Raw genomic sequence first — 14,543 nt, forward strand, 5'->3', positions numbered from 1 at the left:
TTATATTTTCATATTTTTGTATAAAATATTTTAGCTTTGTAAGCAGCTCATTGAAATATGGCACACAAATCAACAAGTCTTTTATCACACGCCCCGAGAAGCCCAGACACACAGTGGGACTTTAAACAAACGTGAGAGCCAACCGCCACTATTTCCAAATAAGAAAAAAAAAAACTCAACACAAACTGTGTGACAAACTCAAGTCTTACAGCTCCGTCCATTTTCTCAGAATGAACCAGCATCTCCTATTTATCTGCGATCAGATTTGAGGCAGCAGCTGTGATGGTGGTATATGGAAGGCTGGGACATTGCTTACTGTATGTGTCTAGTCAGCGAGAGCAGATGAGGCCTCGTATCGGCATCTCACAGACACGTATTGATTAGGCCGAGTGTTGGAGCCGATTCAGGCTCACAGGGTCGTAGTCCTTGTCGCCCACCAGGCTGACATGAGGAACCTTCAGTCATCCCAGCCGAATATCCGGCCGGTCATCTGGTAGAACTTCATGTTGAAGGGCCTGTAGAAGTCCCGTAGCCGCTGTACCACCTCAGGGTGGATGTTGGGGTGGGTCCGGCCTTTGGTCTTGCCCAGGCAGTGGGGCTTGCTGCTGCCCTCAGCCTTCTTCAGGCAGGGGAAGCCCTTGGTCTGGTTGAAGTAGAAGTGTTTGTCAGTGATGATCCTCTTGAGGCCCAGGAAGTCCTGCACCCGGCCCAGCTCTCCTGCCGGGTCGCTGATCAGACGCTCCCCGCTCACAAACAGGATCTGGCCCATGGGGAAGAAGTGCAGCCAGTTGTCCAGGTGCTTGGCGTAGATGCCGATCTGGATGGCCGACCAGGAGGTGTCGATAAGGCCCGTGGTCCTGTTTTTGAAGGTCAGGCTCTCGAAGGTGGGAATGTCGGGATTCTTGGACAGCGTCTGGGTGTAGTCGGAGATGGCCCTGGTGACGGGGTCACGCACCACCACGATCAGCTTGGTGTCCCGGGACATGGCCGAGATCCTGGCTGGAGCCTCTCTGGTCACAAAGTAGCTTGGGGTCTTCTCCATGGTGATCTGGCCCTCCAGGGTCTTGGGCATCAGCTCCCTGAAGAGAGAGAGACAGAGAGAGAGAGAGAGAGAGAGAGAGAGAGAGACAGAGAGAGAGAGAGAGAGAGAGAGAGAGAGAGAGAGAGAGGGTGAGAGAGAGAGAGAGAGGGAGAGAGAGAGAGAGAGGGAGAGAGAGAGAGAGAAGGATAGAGAGAGGGAGAGAGAGAGAGAAGGAGAGAGAGAGAGAGAGAGAGAGAGAGGGAGAGAGAGAGAGAGAGAGAGAGAGAGAGAGAGAGAGAGAGAGAGAGAGAGAGAGAGAGAGAGGGAGAGAGAGAGAGAGAGAGAGAGAGAGAGAGGGGGAGAGAGAGAGAGAGAGAGAGAGAGGGAGAGAGAGAGAAGGATAGAGAGAGGGAGGGAAGGATAGAGAGTGGGAGAGAGAGAGGGGGAAGACTGTGAGATTAATATTACTGTACATGCCTTTCACTCTCACTGAAAGCACTCAGCTCAATAAACACTTCATTGAGGTTAAATCAGGCTCTGTCACCAGAAATTATAAATCTAATCTTTCAACAAAAACACTCGGCAACAGTTTATTTACATCTATATATTTATTTTGTCTTTTGAAGTGGCTACATTGACACACCTAATTAACCACCAAGAGGCATGAGAAAAACCTGGGTTACAGCACCACATGGGGACCTCCGGTCATTAGCGCATACTGACAGTCCTGGAGAGAGAGACCTCACACTGACAGTCCTGGAGAGAGAGACCTCACACTGACAGTCCTGGAGAGAGAGACCTCACACTGACAGTCCTGGAGAGAGAGACCTCACACTGACAGTCCTGGAGAGAGAGACCTCGTACTGTCAATCCTGGAGAGAGACCTCACACTGACAGTCCTGGAGAGAGAGACCTCACACTGACAGTCCTGGAGAGAGAGACCTCACACTGACAGTACTGGAGAGAGACCTCATACTGACAGTCCTGGAGAGAGAGACCTCACACTGACAGTCCTGGAGAGAGAGAGACCTCACACTGACAGTCCTGGAGAGAGAGACCTCACACTGACAGTCCTGGAGAGAGAGACCTCACACTGACAGTCCTGGAGAGACCTCATACTGACAGTCCTGGAGAGAGAGACCTCACACTGACAGTCCTGGAGAGAGAGACCTCACACTGACAGTCCTGGAGAGAGAGACCTCACACTGACAGTCCTGGAGAGAGAGACCTCACACTGACAGTCCTGGAGAGAGAGACCTCACACTGACAGACCTGGAGAGAGAGACCTCACACTGACAGTCCTGGAGAGAGAGACCTCACACTGACAGTCCTGGAGAGAGAGACCTCACACTGACAGTCCTGGAGAGAGAGACCTCACACTGACAGTCCTGGAGAGAGCCCTCACACTGACAGTCCTGGAGAGAGAGACCTCACGCTGACAGTCCTGGAGAGAGAGACCTCTCACACTGACAGTCCTAGAGAGAGAGACCTCACACTGACAGTCCTGGAGAGAGAGACCTCTCACACTGACAGTCCTGGAGAGAGAGACCTCACACTGACAGTCCTGGAGAGAGAGAGACCTCACACTGACAGTCCTGGAGAGAGAGAGACCTCACACTGACAGTCCTGGAGAGAGAGACCTCACACTGACAGTCCTGGAGAGAGAGACCTCACACTGACAGTCCTGGGGAGAGAGACCTCACACTGACAGTCCTGGAGAGAGAGACCTCACACTGACAGTCCTGGAGAGGGACCTCTCACACTGACAGTCCTGGAGAGAGAGACCTCACACTGACAGTCCTGGAGAGAGAGACCTCACACTCACAGTCCTGGAGAGAGAGACCTCACACTGACAGTCCTGGAGAGAGAGACCTCACCCTGACAGTCCTGGAGAGAGAGGATCCGGAAGGTCCTCCTACTGCTGCTTAATGGAGATGGATGTGTCGGCCCTGACTCTGATTGGCAGCGTCAGTTTTCGGCGCTGTTCTAGCAACGATTTTCAATGGAGATATCTCTAGACTTTCGGAGGTGGAGGTCTCCAAAGTCTGGTATCACAAGACTATTTTAAAATCAACAATTTGGGGGAGATCGCCACAACCTTAAGGGAGCACAACAGCTTTCGGGAAAATTAACTTATTTGCCATCATCCCCAGAGTCAGATAAGAAGATACATGTGTGTGTTTAAACTCTGTTGATGTGGCATCTACTGGCCCTGCTTTGTCCCAATGTGGGCGCCACATAAAAAGTTCCAGAGCACTGCTCCGAACATGGTGACGGTAGACACAGCAAGCGCTCCCAAAGACAGATTTTCCTAAATGTGTCGGACTCTCGGAATTTTAATCCCAGTGATGAAAGAATATTCCTAAATCCCACCTCAAATATTTACAGGGAGACCGTTCATCCAGGCAGGCTCCTCAGTATTTGGTTGTAGGTTTTTCTTGGCAACATTTCTCCATCCTTGCTGCTGCTGTTTGTTCTTCTTCATCACAAGCTAAACTATTCAGTTGTGACTCGCCCCACCTCCCTCCTCCACCTCCTCTACCACCCCCACCTCCCTACTCCCTCCTCCACCTCCTCTACCACCCCCACCTCCCTACTCCCTCCTCCACCTCCTCTACCACCCCCACCTCCCTACTCCCTCCTCCACCTCCTCTACCACCCCCACCTCCCTACTCACTCCTCCACCTCCTCTACCACCCCCACCTCCCTCCTCCACCTCCTCTACCACCCCCACCTCCCTACTCCCTCCTCCACCTCCTCTACCACCCCCACCTCCCTACTCACTCCTCCACCTCCTCTACCACCCCCACCTCCCTCCTCCACCTCCTCTACCACCCCCACCTCCCTACTCCCTCCTCCACCTCCTCTAACACCCCCACCTCCCTACTCACTCCTCCACCTCCTCTACCACCCCCACCTCCCTCCTCCACCTCCTCTACCACCCCCACCTCCCACCTCCCTCCTCCACCTCCTCTACCACCCCCACCTCCCTACTCCCTCCTCCACCTCCTCTACCACCCCCACCTCCCTCCTCCACCTCCTCTAACACCCCCACCTCCCTACTCCCTCCTCCACCTTCTCTACCACCCCCACCTCCCTACTCCCTCCTCCACCTCCTCTACCACCCCCACCTCCCTCCTCCACCTCCTCTACCACCCCCACCTCCCACCTCCCTCCTCCACCTCCTCTACCACCCCCACCTCCCTACTCCCTCCTCCACCTCCTCTACCACCCCCACCTCCCAACTCCCTACTCCCTCCTCCACCTCCTCTACCACCCCCACCTCCGTCCTCCACCTTCTCTACCACCCCCACCTCCCAACTCCCTCCTCTACCACCCCCACCTCCATCCTCCACCTCCTCTACCACCCCCACCTCCCTACTCCCTCCTCTACCACCCCCACTCCCTTCTCCTCTCACCCCCACCTCTCTCCACCTCCTCTCTCATCCTCCCCCCTCCACCTCCTCTCTCCTCCACCTCCACACCGGTGTCCTCAGGACAGTGACCTGAACTAAAGCGGATAAGAGCAGCCATGAATGATTCACGCTCCTTCTCTCTGCCATTTACAGCCTCTGCAGAGTACGGCTTTAAAATTCACCAAAGTACAGAGCGCTCGCCTCAATAATTCATCCTCTCAGCTGGCGCTGCTCAAAGCCCAGGACTCGCTCTGACAAAGTGGCCTGGGCTTCATCCCCTGACACACACTCACAGTTTACAGGCCATGACAGAATTACTGCGGCTGTCTATGTGTGTGAGAGAGAGAGTGTGAGCGTGTATGTGAACGTGTGAATGTGTGTGTGTTTGAGGGGGCGGGTTTGTGAAGTCCTACGGTCAAACGCGGAGGAGGCAGAGGATCTTTTAAGTCCCTCGTTTGTTTACGGGGACACACGCCGTCACGGTCGGAGAGAACCTGCAGCCAGACGTCCTCCTGACGTGATGGGCGTCGCTTTTCTGCTCCACAAATCGCCTGGTAAACAACCACGCTCTGTTTAACAAACACGTCGCCAGACGGGGCAGAGGGAGCGTGGAAGAGCGCTGAGGGTGCAGCGTTTCATGGCGGGAGTGTAACAATACCAGCTGTTCGAGACGCCACTTCCTCTCCAAGATCTACCTCTGCTACTTGGACAGTAGAAACCTGTTTAATGTGTTCACTATATCTGTGCACACTCTATCCACTATAGAACAAGAAACTAAACAAAAAACGATGATTTCCTCAACACGCTGACCACATTTAATGCCAGGAGGTCTGATATGGTCAGGATCAGGGTTTCGGGAACTTCTACCTTGGCCTCGAGCGTCTCAGCGGAGTGCGGAGAGCTGTCAGTCTCCAGTTGTACATGTGTCTCTCACAGCCCGGGGGGGAGGGGAGGGGGGGTAGACACTTCCAGGAGCAGAGCGAGCCCGAGAGCGTCCTGAGGGGCTCAAACCTGGCAACCTCAGATCACAAGGTCAGGGCTGCCGTGGCGACACACAGGAAGCGCAGGGTCGATACAGGAAGGGGGTGTGAGTCTGCCGTGTTCTGACATCCGCCCCGGGTGGAGGCGGGGGGGGGGGGGGGGGGGCGGTGTCAGAGCCACCAGGCCAGCGGGGTTAGTTCAGACCAGGGAGACGGATTATTGATAGGCGAGAGGGATGTAAGGCGGTGGCGGTCTGGAAGTCGTGCACAAACGCCCACGCTGGTTCCAACCCGTCGGGTCGCTGGGCCGGCAGGTACCGCGCGTCCCCTGCGGCGCTTAAGAGGACGCCGCCGCATGAAGAGGGCTGCTCGTTCTAAAGGAAGCATTCATATTTGATACGGCGCATCTCGCTTGTTGTGGTTTGTCTATCCGTGCACTCAGGGTGCTGTGGAGGGAAGGGGGGCGGGGGGGGGGACTCTGGGGACGGAGTGTGGAGGAGTAAAGGCTCTCCATCGACTCCTCCAAATGGAGGTCACGGAGGCGTCGGATGTCCAGGTTGATGTAACTTTAATAGTGATTGTAAGAATGGTTTCAGCTCCCTCTGAGGGATCTGGTCATGTGTAACAGATATCCCTTATCCGGAACTATGGTCTTCTGTGAGGCAGAACTTTCCAGATGTTTCGCTCAAGAAGACGTTGCCTATACATGGAAGATTTGTCGGTATTATAAAGCCTTTAATGCTAAAGACATCTCCAAAAGCGTTTGAGGGAGAGTGAATGAGAGGAAGATGAAGGGGGAGAGCGCGCACCCCTGACACACCCCGCCTCACCGTCCACAGCTCTGGGAAGAGCAGAGAAGACAGACAGCTCCAGGTTTTGTGGACTACACACGAGCGTTTTTCTTCCCTTTCCACAGGAAGCACATGCAGGGCTTTCTAATGAAACTTTATTGGCAGCGTAGGTGATGTAACGGCACCGAACGCCGTCCAAACTGCAGAGATTTACGGCGGCTCCACGGGCGGCTTTGATGTCTCCTTCGTGCCGTTAAAATACGACTCCCTCCACAACTGTGATGCATGAAATACAGGCTGCAGGCCCCACTCACCAAACGCCACAGAGACGAACTCAGAGAGCAGAAATACAACATTACCACGGGCCCAACCCTGCTAATATGTCACATTTATGGCTGAGACTTCAATACTAGGGAAACCAAATCGAGGTTTTGTTATGTTACCCTGCAACTTGAAAACGTTTAAAGATGAATTTTCATGACATAGCAAACAAATAAGCAATATTGTGTTTCACTGCAGGGTGTGTGTGCGACGGAGCGTGGCACGGCCTGGACTTGGAGCGGGTCCCCTCATCTGGTCCTAACTAGGCGCCGTCGGCCGCCAAGGCTCCGCCCCCTGTTTAAACACACATTCCCCGGCCGAAGGTACCGGTACAGAACATCAGTCAATGCGTTCTTTGTATGGTTGTCTATAAAAAAAAAGAACCCTTTGGAATTAGGGAGCCTGACGGATCAGCGCGTTTGTTTCCCTATTGTATGCACTTCACTCAAACTACCTCATGCACACACGCACACACGCACACGCGCGCACACACACACACACACACACACACACACACATACACACCTCTTCTCCCTGTGCACACCGTGACTCATGTCTGTTTCCATTATAGATGTTCAGAAAAATGTCCACATCTAAACAGACTTAATCTAATCTGAAAATAAAGCATACAGTAGAGTAGAACAAAACAGACTCTGAAACAAAAAACTAACGACTGATTAACTCGGAATAAAAGAGCTTTTCTGTCTGCTGACCAGTGAGTGAGAGGTTTGTGACAGCGTCCGGCGTCTGTTAGCAGACGCAGGCTGTAGACCGGTGAGGGAGGGGTTGAGTTTGGGACAGGGTCCAGTGTCTGTTAGCAGACGCAGGCTGTCATTGGCAGAGAGGCGTGCGAGTGCGCTCCACTTCTCCTGAGCAGCCCTTTGATTGACTCCTCCTCCTCCCCAGGGCGGACGCTAGCAGGCCTCTGTAAACTCCTGCAGAGGTCCCCCTCCATCCTGACCAGATAATGATCTTGTAATTGGCTCAGTGTTGCTGCCGTTGGAGGCAGGGGCAGTGCCCAGCACGCCTCTCTGTGGCTTTGGCTCTGCAGCCATTTTCCAGGTCAGCGGGCCCAGGCTGAGGTTAGGAAGGAAGGGAGGGAGTGTGTGTGTGTGTGTGTGTCAGTGTGTGTGTGTGTGTGTGTGTGTGTATACTGTGATTTAGAGTAATGACTAGTGTATGATGGTGGGATGCCTGTTCTTTACGGTTCTGTCATCCCTCCTCTAGAACCGTGTAACCCCCCACCCCCCCCCCCAACACCGCCGGCCATCTGTACTGCTGAGGTTGAGACGGGAGTGACGGTGTTATCAGATACGGGGGCCCTGCTTCCCTACTGTAACCCCTACTGTAAAATATGGTGCATTGACTTTACTTAAAAGAAGTGAGGAAACCCATTTCCTCACAATTTAGTAAAGGAGCTTTTTTGTGACAAAGGATTTTCACAGCAAAACAGACGATTAAGTTCCATAAACTCATTTGACAAAGTTTTTAAAATAATTTTGCGTTAAAAGTAGAGAAAATGCATGATGTCAACAGAGCACCAAAGATGAAGTCAGACGAGCATATGTTTTTAAGTGAACAGGGCATCCTAGTTCACAGTTCGAGAGACCCACTGTGATCCCTTTGGAGGGACGGAGAGACAGGGCAGCAATGACATAACAGTTCCCCACGTTCATGTTCCTCAGGGCCGTCTGCATGTGCTGAACAAGATGGCTGGCGAGCAGCGCTTGGCAGCCCTGGTGGTGGGAGCTCCAGCCACTTGTCATGGTGGTTAGAGATTACAGGTGTGAGCTCCCCGCGATTCAGCCTCCGTCAGGGATCAGCCCCCCCACAGTGACAGCTCCAGTATACCCCCCCCCCAGGTCTGAACACCTCCTTTCATCCCTCTAATGGTTTTAGAGTCCATCCCCCCACCTGCTCTGTTCAGCTCATAAGCCTAGCAACTTCCCCAGCTGGACAGTCAAGTCCTCCTCCTCCTGCTGGACAGCCAAGTCCTCCTCCTCCTCCTCCTACTGGACAGTCAAGTCTTCCTCCTCCTACTGGACAGTCAATTCCTCCTCCTCCTCCTCCTGCTCCTACTACTGGACAGTCAAGTCCTCTTCCTTCTCCTCCTCCTCCTCCTCCTCCTACTGGACAGTCAAGTCCTCTTCCTCCTCCTCCTCCTCCTCCTACTGGACAGTCAAGTCCTCCTCCTCCTCCTCCTCCTGGCCACCCAGTGCTATTGTTATTCCAGCCATGCAGTATTTACAGTAACACGCCCGTGGATGCTTCTGTGCCGTCTGCTGGTCATTTCTAATGTAGTACCCGTGGAACCACAAGTCATTCTCATAACCTGACAGACATCTTGAGGAAACTAACCTTGGCTAAAAATATCTCCCAGGAAGCCCTTCTGGGACCAGTGGGGCTGAGGAGGGCTGCATGGGAACAGTCTGGCGGAGGAAGTCATTTTGAAAGGGACACAATTACTAGATAAGAGGAGGCTCATCGTTTCCTGGGAAAACAGGGGAGGACAGACAACGTTCCTCCTCTGGGGGACGATGACAGGGTTTTGATAAAGAATACGTGGAAGGCCGCGGCCCTCTGGGGACCCAGTTCCATATCAGCTAGCTGGGGAGCAGAACCCTCTGAGGGGTTAAACATCCCAGCGAGCGTCATGAAGCTGTGGACCCCGGCTCCAACGACAACTCGTCAGACACGGGAATAAACTGGTTCCAAAAGAAATAATACAGAATGGAAGAATTCCGAACCACATTAGTTAAACCTTTAATTTACCATACCAAATCGAAGTGAGAGCAAATTTCTGTTCATGTTTATCCCAACTATTACGGAGGCCATCCATCTTGACCAGGCAAGACAAAGCAAGCCCTATCTGGCCTACACAGCTTGTTACTGAGTGAAAGCTGATGATGAGCGGGGCGCTAGAATAATATTGTCCCGTATAAAATACAGTATATGTATTTTTCCTCAATTCTTGTCCAAATAAATGTCCCTGCTGTGCTCTCTGCTTGTGACTACCGAGTGCTGTTTCACCTCCTTGTTCTTTTTCCATATCAACTACCCCCGTGCCATTTAGTAAAAATTTTATAGCGTTAGCTTTGCAGTATGTTCTTATAAATTTATCAGCAGTGTTTTAAGCAGACCACTTTCTCCCGGTCCCCAGTTTATTGCATAAGGCTGAAAAAGAAGGCTGATCTTTGTGGCAACATGCTAGTGAATAATTCACCTCCATAACACTGCTGGAAAACCTCACGTGGAGGAGGATACCGTATACACCACAGCCTTCGGAGAACACGGAACCGTACACTATACATCAGAGTCTTCAAAGAACACAGAATCTCACAGTATACACCAGAGCCTTCAAAGAACACAGAGCCTCACAGTATACACAGCCTTCAGAGAACGCAGAACCTTACGCTAGAGCCTTAATAGAATGCAGAACCTTACACCAGAGCCTTCAGAGAACTCAGAACCTTACAGTATACACACCAGAGCCTTCGGAGAACCAAGAACCTTACAGTGTATAGAGCCTTCAGAGAACACAGAACCTTACAGTATACACCAGAGCCTTCAGAGAACGCAGAACTTTACACTTGAACCTTCATAGAACACAGAACCTTACACCAGAGCCTTCGGAGAACTCAGAACCTTATACACACCAGAGCCTTCAGAGAACCAAGAACCATACAGTATACACTAGCCTTCGGAGGACCCAGAACCTTTTAGACTTATAACAACAGCCAGAAGAGAGTCCCTTCAGTTTCAACTCAGGCTTGGATTTCAGCATCGGCTGTCGAGAGACAAGGCCACACCAAACCCAGAGACCTCAGTGTCCAGGGCTCAACCCCGACCAGGCCACACCAAACTCAGAGACCTCAGTGTCCAGGGCTCAACCCCGACAAGGCCACACCAAACTCAGAGACCTCAGTGTCCAGGGCTCAACCCCGACAAGGCTACACCAAACTCAGACACCTCAGTGTCCAGGGCTCAACCCCGACAAGGCTACACCAAACTCAGAGACCTCAGTGTCCAGGGCTCAACCCCGACAAGGCTACACCAAACTCAGAGACCTCAGTGTCTCCAGGGCTCAACCCTTACAAGGCCACACCAAACTCAGCCAACTGCATTTAATAGAAGTGTAGAGAGGCTGGGTTCATCAGGTCAGGTCAGACCGTACGGTAGAGGCTGGGTTCATCAGGTCCAGGTCAGGTCAGACCGTACGGTAGAGGCTGGGTTCATCAGGTCAGGTCAGACCGTACGGTAGAGGCTGGGTTCATCAGGTCAGGTCAGACCGTACGGTAGAGGCTGGGTCGGGGCCTGTGAGTCTGTTTGTGGGGCTGAGTATGAAGGCTGCTTTTAAATATTGCTCTGACCCATTTGTCTGGACTTCCCTGAGTTCCAGAGGGAGACAGCGTTGCAGTGGGATCAGCTTTAGCCATGGCTCACTTCCATTTTTTTTGCCAAGTCAGTTTTTAAGGGTCTCAGCGGCTTGAAGGAAGATAAGACACCAAAACTTGAGGCTTAAAGCCCCAGCTCATTTTTTGAAGGTATTGTATTTCCTCCAAGTCAGCTTATATGAACATCAATGAAGGACTTTGAGACGTCTCACTACAGCCACGAGATCCCTAACACCATGGAGCTCCGCTGGCAGGCTGGAAACCTCACCAAGCGAGATTCAAAATCCTTGTGCATCAAATTCATGAAGGCATAATTAAATAGGAGTCGGAAAAGCCAAGATGGCGGATCTAAGGGGCCGCTCTGACATCATTACAGACGAATCAAGACGGACCGTTACCATGGTGATCCCCACACCTCCGAAATATTCCAGCTAAGCATTGTCGGTCTTTTGGTGAATCCCCCATTTAAGCCGTCACTGAAAAGGCATCCGTTTCAAGCCATGTTTGTGCAGATCTGGCGCAGATCGCATGCTGGCGTGCTGATGCTGGGAGAGAGAAGGCCATGGAAGCATTAAAGTATTAAAGCCACAGAGGATTGGGACTATTAGAGCTGAAGTCTGATATGAGATTACTGGTCTCTGTCCAGTTCTGATTCACCCAGAATGCAGCGGTAGAGTGTTAGGCTGGCAGTCCCATTCCTCCTCCTCTCCTAGCGGAGGGCCGATGCATCCTGGTACTTGTATTCCAACGCATGTCCGCAGCTAAGGGATGGATATTATTGATTTGGCTGGAAGAGATTTATCCCTTTGACGTGTTCTCATCTTACTGGGGTGAAAAGGTTCCGTCTCTCTCTTCTGACGGACTTCTCATCCTCTCAGCCCTGCTTTTAACATGAATGAAGAAATGACTCAAAGAGAGTTATGGCTTTCTAAGAAGCTGGACTCCCTTCTACAGTGGTTGTACTCCTTAACTACGGTGTGGTTAGTCTCGCTCGGTCCTCCCCCCATGATCTATTAAATAACCTCTTTAAAAGCAGATATGAACATTTCATTACGCTGAAATGGGAGCTGCCTCCAGAAGATGGCTCACACCAGGCAACATCGACCCTCGTAACTCTTGGTAGACCCTCGTAACTCCGAGCAGAAACACTCCTGTTCCTACTCTGGCAGAGCGGACCCTCCTTGTCCTTACTGAACTGTTGAAACCAGCACGGAATCAAAGCACACTGTACAGTAGACTCAACGGCACGCACATCTGAATCACATTATTCTTTTCAATGTAGACCACTTTTTTTGTTATTTCTTCCAGCTTAGCATAGTTGTATCAAACCCCAGCACCATCTCCACATCCCCTTATTGACATCCTGGACAGATCAATGATAAATTACAGCTTCAAACTCTGGCATACGCACAGTCAACAATGCTTTTCTACGTCTGTGGTTTCCGTGTTCACCTGAGTCTGTTTCACATCATAACGTGGACCCGGCTCGTGTTTCTCCATCAGCGTCGGGCAGCATTCAGCGAGGAGCTCTAGTAAAAACGGATGAATGAATTAGTGTCATGGCCGCCAGGGGAGAGCCATGTAAGAAGGTTTGGCTGCCAGCTCCAATTTACATTCACAAGAGGTGTGGAGAGAGCGGTCGTCTAGGGAGAAAGATGACTACACGAGTGTTCTAATATATCAGCTGTATGAAGATGTGAGCTGCATTCAGCCCTCTGCCTGCATCCAAAACAGAGAGAGAGGGGGGAGCGGGAGAGAGAGAGAGAGAGAGAGAGAGAGAGAGAGAGAGAGAGCGATTAAGATCCTGTGTGTATGACTGTTGCTAGGTTATAAATTAGGCAGTCATGCCCAAGCACTTTATCTGTCAGTCACAAGGCACAGAACTTCTGGAACTGATGCTGTGCGTCTTTGCAGACATGTCAACACATTAATACCATCTGTCATCTGAACGCTCCTCCTGGTTAGAAAACCAAGCAGATCCAGTATCGTTCCACATGCCAGTCACAACAGTCCCTCCTGTTCACCAGGCAGGACTCAAGCAATAACTACTATGCTAGTCACACAGGTAAACACACACACACGCACACACACACGCTCGCTCGCAAGCACGCACACAAACACACATATGCACACACACACAAACACGCGCACACACACACACACAAACACGCGCACACACACACACACACACACACACACACACACACACACACACACACACACAAACACTACTGTATCAACTAGTGTGGCCCCTAACCAGAGGAAAGCAGCAGACGCACACACTCCCACAGCTCGGGTTGCGAGCAGCAGGAGATATATTCTCTAGAACAGCTCCATGGCTCGCAAGCCCTGAAAAGGCACCATTGTTCTGTTCCGCAGGCATCGGAGGGGTCCAACATTAGTCAGGTAGCAACAGAGATGCCAAGACCGAACACAGAGAATATCCAAAGTTCAGCTGTCTTCCAGTGTGTGTGCCCCTCCCATCGGGATTCTGGTTCCACTCGTCGGTTCCAAGATAAACAACCTTACAAATTCTCCCTTCCAGGTCGTCTGAAAGATAAGGCTATTCATGTGCAGGACCGGGTCAACGCCAACATACTACGGCGCAAAATGAAACTATGTGGAAATAAAAAAAGATATATGTGGGACAACAGCTATGCTAAGTACTGTAGGAGTCTGGCTAAGTGAGCTTTGTAAATGAAAAAAGCAAACGCTATCTAGCCAAACAAAAACTGTTAGGATGCCACACTGTGCAAGGCCATCTGTTCACGTCAGTCTGGGGAGAGAGAGAGAGAGAGAGGGAGAGAGAGAGACAGAGAGAGAGAGAGAGAGACAGAGACAGGGAGGGAGAGAGAGACAGAGAGAGAGAAGGAGGGAGAGAGAGATCGAGACAGAGACAGGGAGGGAGAGAGAGACAGAGAGAGAGAAGGAGGGAGAGAGAGAGAGGTATAGAGGGAGAGAGAAAGTGAGATGCATGGACTGGGGTTAGAGGAGAAGGCTTTAGGGGTGAGAGTATCAGAAAGAAAGGCCTGTGGTCTTGATGGCATCAGAACAGAAATGTTGAAACTCAGCAGCAGTAAACTTGAGGTAATGAGGAAATTAAATTCACATTACAAAAGGATGCAAAAACTTTTCCTAAATTACGCATAAACCAAATACACAAAAATAATAAACTAAGATATATTGAACAGTGGAAAAAAGAAATTAAGAAAGAAAAAAGAAAACAAAACATAAACTTGCTATTGAAACTGGTCACCATACGAAGAGATGGTTGGAAAGAACAAAACGACTGCATCCACTGTGGAACAGGAGAAATTGAGACAGAAAAACATTTTCTCATAAATTGTCTAAAATATAAAGAAATCAGAGATTAACTCTTCCCCAAATTCTCTCTATTCTCTCTCTTTCTCTCTCTCCCTCCCTAGGCTGGGCCCTGAGAACATAAAGATCTGGGCAACATCACCCTGCCCTCCCCATGTGTGTGCCAACCCCCCCCCCCATCCCATCCTGCCAGTGCTTCGAGGCAGAGAGGGACACCGATTAGCATGTTTAAAACCTCCTCTGTATCACTGCTCCTGACACACAGCACAGCCTCTCTCCTCTCCTGGTTCTCCTCGGTC

The 14,543-nt window shown here is 51.2% G+C and overlaps 1 protein-coding gene across 1 annotated transcript in view; it reads right to left on the bottom strand.

The window, feature by feature from the left end:
• Window positions 1–457: 457 nt before the first annotated feature.
• LOC311324042 (heparan sulfate glucosamine 3-O-sulfotransferase 3A1-like) overlaps window positions 458–14,543 on the bottom strand; it is a gene marked incomplete at its 3' end in the record, with an annotated part of 35,074 nt that continues 20,988 nt past the window's right edge. The window contains exon 2 of the mRNA XM_084456413.1: window positions 458–1,079. Coding sequence (XP_084312539.1) covers window positions 458–1,079 — 622 coding nt within the window. The remainder of the gene's footprint in view (window positions 1,080–14,543) is intronic.

The sequence above is a fragment of the Borostomias antarcticus genome (genome assembly GCF_949987555.1).
Source record: "Borostomias antarcticus genome assembly, chromosome: 22".
Taxonomy (NCBI): domain Eukaryota; kingdom Metazoa; phylum Chordata; class Actinopteri; order Stomiiformes; family Stomiidae; genus Borostomias; species Borostomias antarcticus.